This window comes from Motacilla alba, chromosome 1, assembly GCF_015832195.1.
Source record: "Motacilla alba alba isolate MOTALB_02 chromosome 1, Motacilla_alba_V1.0_pri, whole genome shotgun sequence".
Lineage (NCBI taxonomy): Eukaryota > Metazoa > Chordata > Aves > Passeriformes > Motacillidae > Motacilla > Motacilla alba.
The window spans coordinates 73,476,542-73,488,693 of NC_052016.1; the positions used below are offsets into that span (position 1 = coordinate 73,476,542).

At 35.4% G+C, this 12,152-nt stretch overlaps 1 protein-coding gene across 9 annotated transcripts in view; it reads right to left on the bottom strand.

The window, feature by feature from the left end:
• The window catches only part of DACH1 (dachshund family transcription factor 1), a 353,685-nt gene that overhangs the window by 39,419 nt on the left and 302,114 nt on the right, over positions 1-12,152 (bottom strand). For all 9 annotated transcript variants that reach the window (XM_038146617.1, XM_038146708.1, XM_038146585.1 and 6 more), the window contains 2 exons: positions 9,653-9,804; positions 1,313-1,460 (listed from right to left, as the gene is read on the bottom strand). In XM_038146617.1, coding sequence (XP_038002545.1) covers positions 1,313-1,460; positions 9,653-9,804 — 300 coding nt within the window. The remainder of the gene's footprint in view (positions 1-1,312; positions 1,461-9,652; positions 9,805-12,152) is intronic.

Below are 12,152 nucleotides of genomic sequence, written 5' to 3' on the forward strand. Positions count from 1 at the left end.
TTCTCCAGAAAGATAACTTCTGTTCATTAAAATGAGATGCTTGATTTGTAGATGGCAAAACTAAAGATCAGATGGGTATCCCCTTCAAAACTTTTCTGTTTTGCACATGATTGTACAACTCTAAAAAGGAACATCTATTTGAGCAGTTGTGAGAAAGTTGTGAAGACTAACCAAATTACTTTATTCTTTTACCAAATTAATTCTGAAGTGTAAGTAATACAATTGTATTCAGCAGAATGGACCAGTTGTGGACAAAGGGATGACTCACTGCACAGGTGTGATAATTGTTAACAGCATTTGTCTTTCAAAATATATTTTCACAAGTTAAAAAAAGGGTGATTTATGACGTGATAGTCCTACACTTTAATGGGTCAAGGCATGAAACAGGATTACATTGTGTACTTACTGCTACTATGTTAGTTTAAGGCATAATGACATTGGCTGTGAATCCAATTGTTCTTGGGATTCTCTGTTAAGGTGGTTACCAGAAAATTAAACTGGACAAGAAGTGACTTGTAACTGTAGCCCTGCAAAAATACACATCTGACTTGTCATGGTCTGAGTTAAACAGCAAGGGAGTTCCAGAGGTTAACTGTCCTTGCAAAGTAATCAGGCACTATTAAAGGGTGAGACATACAGAGACAGAGAAATGAATGCATAAAAAAAGATAGAAATATGCTTGTAATACAAATAGCTAGTGCAAATCACTCCAAACTGTCTCACCTTCACTATCAATGAAATTATTTAAAAATCTCTAGCAGGTATAGGCTTTACAGTGGGCTGATGTTAATGCTACAAATGCTACTAATGCTTCTGCTTCATCTAGAAAAGCCTCCACTGTTACTTCTACAAACATGTATTTTATCTACTATGCATTATAAAGAGCTCATATATTACCATTATCTTTATATTTATTACATACGGTTTGCCTAAATATGCACTATAAGAACAGATTTCCTAAAAACTGGTAGACTCTTAAATTTGATACAAATTGCATTAAGTGGCTATGCCTTTTCCTAATGATCACAACCTACAAAGGTCTGTTACAGCACACAGCAATTTATAATTGCTTTTGTATTACTGACGTAACAGTATTGAAGAAAAATGTTGATAAAAGGGAGGGTCCTTGCTCCAAGTCTCATGAAGACCCTATACAAAATTAGGCAGGTTATAAAACATCCTTCATTGCAGTCAGCTGAGACCTAACATGATTTAAGGGAGATAAAATTTTGATAAAACACAGGTGTTTGATAGAAAATTGTTTCCTAAGGAAATAAATAACAGGGTGTTTATGTATGCTTAATCAAGGTACCTCTGTTCTTTTGCTCCACAGCCAACTGCTTTTCAAGTGTTTCCCTCAGTTCTCGTTCCCTGAAGAGTTCCATCTTCAGCTCTGTTTTCTCCAGTTGGACCTGTTTCTCTTGAGCTCTGGCATTGTCTATAGCAACCTTTAGTAGACCCTGTTCAGAGATAAAGTTGTATATTTGGAGAATGTTAGAACAACTGACATAATAACTAACTACTGTTATTTTTCCTTGATAGGGATGTGATATTTTAGAAATAAAGAATTCTGTCACAGGATCAAAGTTACCTATTATCAATAGAAATTTTAAACTGGAATTAACTTTTTAACAGGTGGACAAAAATCTGTAAAAAGATGGAAATCAGCTTTTCTTAGAAAATGCAAACTCACCTCTGACTGTGCATATAACTCATGTGAAAAACATACAAGAATAGGTTTATTCCTCTTAAGAAAAACTGGCAATCTCACAGTCACATCATACACAGAATTTCTCTAGTCCAACTCAAGCCAATGGAAATTAGCTAAAGGAGAAAGGCTCTTTTAAAGTCTTGCCTTCTTGATCCTCATCCTTGTTAATTACTATCAATTTCAAATATTTACTTACATCATTAAGGTTCCACAGACTATAGGTATATTGGGATAGTAAGGAAATGACAGTCACAAAGCAGGAAGACATCTCTGTTTTAACAAGTCTGTTCCTTGATTTGTAGGATCATTATCTCACAGCAGAAAAACAAAACACAATCATCTCTTGATTTCTTGACCTGAGATGGTGGATACAAACTATCTTTCTGTTGTTAGTGTATTGGGAATTAAACTTCAGATTATTTTAGGCTTCCTTTGAGAATTCCAACTTCAAAATTCCTTCTTCTTTTGCAAGGAAATCAGATGATCCTGGCACAGCTAGCAGCGTATTATTAATAATATTAACTAGACAGTTAGGACACTGAGACAGGGAATCAAAATATAAGGAGAAATGGAATTGAAATAAATGAACATGCAAATATCCTTTTCCCTTTCCCAAAAGCCTGGCGATCAGGCTCTTGGGTCTACACCCGAATCTCTCCTACTGAAGCTATCATAATAAAGTAGATAATTAAGCATGGATATTCATATATGAACCTCCATGGATATGAAACTAACTCTCCTGTAGCATAGGCAAGACTCCTGATAACTTAACCCTAGAGATAATTTGACCCAACAGAGATTTAATTACTGATATAAAGCAAAACAATGCCAACTAAGAGACAGACTACTACTCCCCAATGGTTTTGCTAGGGAAACATTCAGCTAACAGGTGTAAGGCTCACACTCAAGACCTGGTTTGAGCACTACAGACATAAAAGCATGATTCCCTTCTCCCAAACAGGCTTCCTTACCCCTCAGCCACACTTCCTAAATTGGATTATGGGTTGCATGTTTTTTCACATTTTTTTAAATCTCTCCCAAAGAATGGAAAAAGAAGCAAGTATAACGATAGTTGAGAAATGGAAAAAATATGTTTGTGAGTTTTGTGAGTCTGCTCATTTATCCCACTAGTCTTCCCAGTGTCAGTGATTGGTGTGAAATTTGTGTCCTTCAAACTCCTCTTTTAGTTCTGTTTTCATGGCCTGTTATTTTCAGTGTTCCTCATCCTTCTTCTTAAACTGTTGCCTCAAATCTTGTCATGTTCAGAACTTAATGCTCTGCAGCTCTGTTACACTGCAATCTATTGAAGTCCACAGAAGCTGGAAGAACTCAACAGCTTCTAACTGCAAGACCCAGATGGTCAGCAAAATGGGATACACTAAATAAGAACCGAACCATGTTTGGAAATATGGTAACAATGGTAACACAACAAATGTCCTCACAAATGTGTTTAAAGTTTCAGCAGTTTTCTTTTGTTCTTGTAAAATAGCTAAATCACAAAGGTCTTTTGGGTTGAATGTTAAACCTGAACGATTATTAAGAAAGAAAATCTACAAAGAAATCTACCTATAAAGCTCTAAGTACATATGTAAAGCAAAATACAATTTGAAATATTTGGGAAGCGTTTACAATCTATTTTTCAGAAGTTAATATTAATTTGAATTCTGTTCCTTTTCCATGGCTATATTCTCCACTGTTTGGTACATTTGAATTAGTAAGAAACTGAAGTAGGAGCTGTTTATCAATACCTGCTGCTGGCTTATGCTTAAACTCCAGAGCATTTTAATCTCCTCCTATCCTTCTCTTACTGGAACATGTGATTCATCCAAATCATAAATAAACCAGATCAAGAGAAATTACATGAAAAGTATTTGTTGATGAAAAGTGTATTGTCTAGTAAGTTTAAAGCTGCAAACACTGTCTTCCCAAATTCTTAAAATCCATCTTGTTTAACAATAAAATCAAGCCACTAAAGCAACTGCCATCTTTACTCAAATCAACTACATTCATGAACATGTTTCTTCTTCATCAGGAACAAACAATTAGTAACAAATGAAAGAGATCATTACATCAAGTGCCCTTTTAGATCACCCCAATTAAAACTTTAGTTTAGCTGTATTTTAATTCTAAGATACCAAATTCTAATTTTCTGCTCTGATTGCTCTTGTTGACTTATCTTTGAAAGATGTACTCTCGGTGCAAAGCCTAGAGATTATTTAGCAAGATGCCAATGTTGGCATCACTTAATGTGTTGATTGGTTGTATTATCAGTAGCAGTTTAAAATAAATTACTATTAAACTATTATTGTCCTTGGCTGAGAAAACATAATATTTTGGTGTTCTTTAAATATGAAACAATCATTATGAATAAACATGGAGAATAACACTAGAGTGTAACACTGATGTGTGTAATTTTATATTAAGAATTGCTGCAAAGTATGAAGCTGCTAAAAGAATATTACATTTTCTATTGAGTTTCTGCACCACACTTCCTCCCCCAGCCTTTCCTTTTTTTTATCCTTGCTAACATAGCTAATGGTAATACATTACCTATTGCTGCTGATTATGTCTGAAAAATATTAGCTTTTTGGAGCCAAGATTCACTAGGGACTACTTATAAGCTACACAAAATTAAGTTTCATTTTTAGAAGTTAAATCAGTGCACATCAGTAGGCATCCAACGTGAAAAAAAATCTGCACTAGAGCCAAACTGATGCATATAAAAAGTGCTGTTGCTGCCAATGACAGCACTAATGCAAAAATACTGAAAACATTCAATATCTCCCTTTATTCAGTGCAGAAGGGGCTGAGAAAAACTAAAAAAGTACAACATCTAAAAAATCATCAGTGCCCCCTGGAACAGGAATAGCAATTTCAGAGTTGCATGAAATTCTATTAATTCTCCCAGTGGATCAGCTGTAGAAGATTATACAAAATGCAGTATGTCCAACTTGTATCTGCTATGGCTAATCCTCTAACCTGATATTAAATCAATATGCTGCCAATGACAATGGGAAATGCAGTGCAACACGGGACATTAACAAAAAGAAAATATTTCTCTTTAGGGAAGGTCAGATGTTATGGAGGCTGGATAATGATAATTGCAGTGAACATGCTCAGGTTCCAGATTTGTTTTTAATACAGTATGGCTCTAACTGGTGCCTGACTTTAAGCATGGCAGGCCATTCTTCTCGGCGTCTCTCCTAATTTTTATTTCAATGTAATGTCAGAAATGGACATTTTATTCCCTGGAGATTTATAGATCCTTCTGATTTGTTTACTTTACTGTATTTGTTTTAGTATTTTTACTGACAAACCCTTTAGAACTGTCCCAAACATAATGCTAAGTTGATAAATGAGTTTCTTCTCATTCTCTGAACAGAGAAGACTGTCATAAAAAGGCAGCCTCATGATCCTACAGAAACTAAACATACATCAAACCTCAACTCAGTCTTAAATCCAGTAATACTCATCACTATTTTTGAATTATGCAAAAATGTGTTGCCTACTTTGAAAGGGGTGGAGGGGAAGGTGTATAGAAGCTCCTTCTCTTTCTAGCTGCATCTGTGTGTTCCATCTAACAGAATTTAGTTGGCTACATGTTTATATGTGACATTAAAATGACCTTGCTAATTAGTTTGACAGTCTGCCTAGAAGATCGTATCATGTTTCCAACAATTGCCCACACTGAATGAAAAAGGGAAACTAGAAGATCGGGGCATGCACATTAGGAAGTTTTCCTATTCAAAACTCCCGGCTTCCAGAGGGTTGCAGTTCAGGGGCTTCTTTCTGCAGTATTAGCTATTTATGGTAAAAACACTTTCAAATAACATTGCTTCTCTTTTAGTAAGAAAAATAGATATAATTTGTATGCTGTCATCATTAAAAGCATCTAGTGAAAGGCTCTAGAGAAAAAATACATATACATACAATTCTAGTTAACTTCACATGTTAATTTTTGAATATCTGCTATTTATAACTGACTAGTGACTATGTACTGTGAAGAAGACAACACACTCTAGAGGTGACTCCTGAAAGAAAACTTTTTTAATATCTCAGATTGCTTACTTTATCACAGATAAAGGCATATTACACAAGAATAAATGATATTTTCCATTAATACTTTCTGTGAAAAATAAAACAATTCTCTTGAATTTTAGCAAAAGATAGATAAAATAACATGAAGTAAAACTGGGATTTTTTTACTTTATCCACTGTTTGCAGTGTTTTTCCCTTAGTATTTAGTGATAGACAGTAACAGTGCAGGAGACTCACAGCAATAAAGCTAGTAGTTTTCTTTGTTTTCAGAGGGGAATTTAGTTTGCAGCCATGCACTGCTTTTATTAATATCAATAGGAAACTTGTAAATTATTTTAGGTATATCTTTAAAAATATTTAGCAATAAAAATGTGTCAATACAATACAGTTTTGACAGAAAAATACAGCTATCATGGTGCAACTATATCATCCCTTAGATATTAATGGAAATTCACCTCAGGGACAGCAGAGATTCAGACTCTAAAAGCTTGAAAGAACATTACTATTACCCAAGAATATTGGAGCATCATGAAAGGCCGTGGCTGTAACATACTTTGGCATAATCAGGCCATGACTCAAAAAGGTAAACTTATGTGAGGGGTATGGAGACATCTTTAGCCTTCTCACTAGCACATACACAGCATTTTGCTGTGACTCACTTTCCTCCACCCTTCATCCTCCCTGCAACTGTTCTTAGACTTCTAGCATTTAATCCAGAAGAAATCTATAAATACACTTTGTGAAAAAACAGACGTATCACTTGAATTAAGTTCTCTGGGGAAATTTATTTTCTCTTCCTTTTAAACATGCAGATATAAATCCAAACTAGAAAATGTATTCCAAATCTTATTCCTTTTTTTAATGTGTGTATTTGCTTAATTTTATTTTTTTTTAGAGTTTATTATTTGTATTTCAGCAGTCCCCAGCAAGAACAACACTGGTTATTTCAGGTATTGTATATTGTTATCTCCTCAAGAGATTCACTTTTGCTCAGAGGTTACTTCTAAAAAATGACTCACACTACTAAAAAAAATTACAGTTAGGCAACAAGTTCAGCTGAGCTCATCAACATCTGCAGGACTTCAAGCACATTTGTTTTCAAATAACAAAATGTTTAGAAATTTTGTTCACATACCCAAAAAGCACTGTTCCAATGACACGATTTAGAATCCTTTTTACCCTGTCAAAGGTCAAAATTAGAGCTTCTAGTGCCCATGACACCCCAATCCTGTTCTAAGTCTGAATTATTCTGATCCTCCAGATCCTGCACCACAGAAGGGGATCATGGCAGAGACATCCACTGTCAAATCCATGCACATTGGTGCAGCCAGAAGCTTCTTGCCTGTATATTCCTGTGATGATCACATCCCAAAAATGTAGGCTACCTCCAGTGCAATATGTGGTATGCTGTGGGTTCTCCCCAGAGCCATGACCTAACAAAAAATGTAGGCTTGCACTTCACAAGCAGACATATACCCTTTCAGTGAAAGGACACATGCCTATTTTCAGCATGAATGACCTTAAAGAAAAAAGAGCAGTGTTTACCAAATCCACTCATGAAGCCATTGGCAATTTGAGGAAGTTAGCCCTGCTCCACTGCTGCAACAAGAGAACAGTGAGGGATCACACTGCTCCACCTCGCCATGAAGACCTCATCTCCACTGACAGGGATGCAAAACACATCAGGTCCAAAGGACAGCAAGGAACCACCACTCAGTGAAAAGAGTCATTCTAATTCAGGTAAATCATGGGTTTCAGCTATGGTTTATACATTTCCTAGCAAAGTCACAAATTACAGTGCAATCAGAGACCATGGGACAGAATTGCCTCTTTCCACACATGCCATCACCAAATTTGAACTTGTAATCAAATACCTAAAACTCTGTTCTGGTAGTGTCAGCGTCACAGTATCTAACTCATTTGTGGGCATGGGGTAACCCCCTCTCATTGCAATAGCAATGAAATAGCAATATGGAAACCATTTTAAATGACACAGATTAACAAAATTGCCACTATTGTCCATATGATATTGTAATACACTCTACTGTTGTTAAAGTCAACTTTTCCTACACAGATGGGAAAATCAACTAAGTTTATTTATTTTTTATTTTATGAAGTGAATTTCTAATGTTGTCCTGATAAAAAACCTGGAACAGGGAGAAGGAGGGAAATGCCTTTCATATACTGTTATGAAAGGATTCCTAGAAATTTGTCAAAACTATGTATGGTGATGTGGGGACACACTGAAAAAATCCAGAAGGACTTATGTCCTACCACTTTCCACTAATGGATGATTTGTCATGATACGGACTCTCAAGGTAAGGAGCAGGATGTTCAAAAGTGCTACAAGAGAAGGCATAAGAAAGTTTCTGGGTTGTTTATGATGTTGTCTTTTATTTTATCTTTTCATTCCAGGTAAGATTAGAGTATTAAAAAAAATAATGACTAAATTTCACATTCACATTTTCTGTAATACAAAACTGAATGCATTCTTGGCAAATTAATCCTGGTCGTTTATCTTGAAGTAGTGCAGCACCCTTGTATTCAATCACAAGATTAGCTAACCTGTTGATGCTGAATGCTTTGCTCATTAGGTTGCTGTCTAGAGACATTGAGTGCAAACATTTGTCAAAATAATTACTAAGAACTTTTCTGTACATGTATACACAGCTAAAAATTTACTAACTGCATTTCTGCTTTAAGAAAAAAACCACAATCTTTACAGATTGCAGCAGATATGTTACAAGAATGCTGCTATCAAGTTATATTGGTTCGTGGTTTAAATATTTAAGATGCTAAGTCTCAGAATTGCAAAAAGTAATCATAAATATGCTTTTTCAGACCAGGCAGAGATAGTAATATTTACTTCTTAAATAGCATTATTTTTCCATTATTAGATCACAAAACACAACTAATGAATGGATCATATACTTTTCATAAAACAATTCTCAAGTGCCATAAACTTTAATGAGATTGCTTCAGACAGTAAAGAGAGCAGGATTTGGCCCGGCTCCGTCATATCCTTTGCTGGATAGAATACAATTGATTTTATGTGTTTGCAGGAATGAGCAGAAAATATATGGTGACAAACTGGAAGTTGGTAGCTGCCCAGAGAAGGCTCCTCTGGAATACGCAATATGGCTGTATTATTTCTGGCACTATAATTTTCCTTCTGCATGCAATATACAACCATATTGTTGCAAAATTTGCATATGGGGAACACAAGATAACTGAATTTGTGGACAAAAAAATGTCTTAATTCTAATATGAAATACCAGCAATTTGGCTTCAAGCTATACATAGTGTATACTATAAATAATATTTGAACACAGCTTTACTGTACACACAACAGACATTGTGACTACCAAATAGGAAATCTGTATAAAGTTTGGTAATACCCTTTGAAGTCTATTCTTTGAAGACAGTATTTTAAGTGAAATGAGCTTATTTATAAGTGCTTTTTGTAAATGCTTTTATGGGAGACACATTTCAAATAGCTTCAAATATCATTTCCACCACGCCACTCTAGCAATTTGAAATAACTATTTATTAAAGAACTCTTTCTCTATTTGGTAAATGAGATAAAGTTAAACAGTAAGATACATTTCATTAGCCTGTAATAAAAAGAGCATTGAAGACAAATGTTGTTAAACACACCAATGTAATTTACATTGAATTTTCTGCTGTGGTTTAATATACAATCTGTATTTTTATGTACTGTATCTGACAGCTTCTAAATTCATTTGTTTTCTGTGGTTCCTTTAAAACCTAAATTACAGGAAAGTTTCAGTAAATTAGTTGATCCAAATAATCTTATGAACTGATTAAGCTTGAATGGTTTTATTAATTTAGACAAAACTGGCTCCTCTCCATCCCTTTAAGCCGATCTACGAAAAGGCCTACCTGGATGTTAGTCAGAAGGGTCTCTATGGAGGACAATCCATCAGGGAATAGGAAAGGAGATGGAAAACCCGGAGGTAGTGGTTGCCCATGCCCAGTTAGAGAAAGTTTGTCAAGGCTGTCTCTTGCGGTTGGTGTGGAGAGCGGGGTCTCATCTGTATGTGATTGAAACAAAAATATAGAACAAGTTACGCTTGTCTGTTTTTATTAGACCTCAGTAATGGCTTCCCTAGTGGTTTCCAGAACATTTATTGCAAATTGGTTCCTGCTATCAGGAGAAAATGCTTTCTGCTGAATTTTCTTTAATGAAAAAGCTGTGGAGATACAACAAGATAACATTAATGAGTAACTTTATAAGCCTTTTAAATGCAGTCTCTAATGAGACTGAGTTTACAGTGCCATAGAATCTTTTTAAAACAAATATTATCTCACATATACTTGTGATAATATATTCAGGCTGACTTTATGGGCACCTTCCCAATTATCTCATTTTAGTTTGTGTTCTATTTGGATTGACAATAGAATATTTTCTAGCATGACATATATTTTGTATATGAGAAGTATTTGAATACGAGGCTTCCCATGTAATTAACCCTTCCTGCTCTTAATGGTTTCACTTACAGCTCAGAAGATTTTGCAACACCAAGAAAAGCTCCTCAAGACATTTTTCATCAAGAAAATACACCTGATTCTCACAATTAAAACATGTTCTAAACAGTACATGAAATTAACAGCACGGTAACAATCACTTGCCTAATTTTTTTTAAGCATGGACATCTTCTAACAATTAGTGCTGAACTCCTTAGTGGGATCTTTGTAAAAATCAGTTCTGATCACTTCTGACACCACAACGGGAAAAAACCTGCACAGCTTGAAGACTTCTAAGATTAAAGTTTCACAGATAATCTGTGAACAGATTAAGAAATGGGAAAAAAAATACCCCCCCCCCCCCCCCATAATTAATAGAATAATAGAAACTTCAATAACCTCATTTGTGGGCTTAATCAATTTTTTTTTTTTTTTACTTTCTGGAATATTTTTAGGCTACTGTTGATATGATACAGAAATTTAGGTCAATTTCTTTGCACCAGATGTTAATCTGAATTCTTCAAAAGGAAAACTATCTATACATATATATTTAGATACATGTATCTATACATAGTCTTCTTACCAAGGGCTCAGTCATTAACTGACACACATTGATGCATCTCAGTACAATGCAAGGACATCAGAACGTACCCCAGGTTTCATGCAGATTCTGCACAGCTGTATATCTACAAAGGAGTTTGTCAGACTCACTTTTCTTCCACTTTGGCTTTGACCATTGCAAGTTATATATCTTTCAGGGTAGTCAAATGTCTCTTTATTCATTCATTTAATTATAGTTTCAAAAATGGTTGTACTTCTCTATTTACTTTATCAGGTACATTAAAATTGTATCTGAAAGTTTATCCTAGTTGCCTAAAAAGAGCTCTATCTTGGACTGCAGTAGTTTCTTAAATGGACATAGTCTAGGACCATGAAAATTGAAATCTGCAGTAACAAAAGCTTAGAGTGTTGATGACCACAGGATGGGACATTCATAACTCAAAGTTCCAGTTCATTCCAATACAGTCCCCATCACCACTCCTACAGATCGAAGCAACCTCTATTAACCACACTCAGGGGCAGATTTCTTGTCCCATCTCCTCATCAGCTCTGTCATGCTGGCCAGTATTTACTGTGCTAAAGTAATAGCTTCTCCTACGATGTCCTTCCACAGAACTACCCAAACAGGCATTTGGACATCTGCTGCTGGGCTGGTACCACTCAGGTCTTTTATAGCCAGTGGAAAGAAGCAGATGTCACTTCAAGATCCATCTGAACTCTCACAGACATCAACTGCAGGAAGAGGCAAATCTTCCTCTAGAAGATTTCTGCCTGTTGACTGCAAGAGAAATCTAAGATGACCACCCCAGATGGAAAGATCAGCTTTTGGGGATATCCTATCCTGGGCTGTTCTTCCTACTTCCCTGTGGCTCAGGCTGAGGACAGACTACACAAGGAGTAAGACTGTTCCTTATGCCCTGTTTGTCACAATTCATGCCACAATTACTGCTTTCTCATAAAGTCATCATTCAAAAGCTTTCCAATTTGAAATTACTGAAAGGACCAAGGAAAGCTTCAGACCTTTCAGAGTCATAAAGGATTTTTTCAGCTATATTTAAATTTTCCAGTCATGTTACAGCGTGCTGAGAAAAAACTGGCTCTAGATCTCTGAACTATTTTCTACCTATCTTACTGAGATTCAAAGCAGGCTCTGAAAAATGCACTATGTGGATGTACTCTGTACTTATGCTACCCCACAGAAGCATGAATAGCTCTGTCAATTTGTAGTAACATACTAAAATTTGTCCCGAAATTTGAGTATTTTCTTTCCAATTTTAAAATATTATAGAAATATTCACCACATCATTAGAAAAAAATAAATTATATATTCCTGGTATTGAAAATGAGCTTAGTT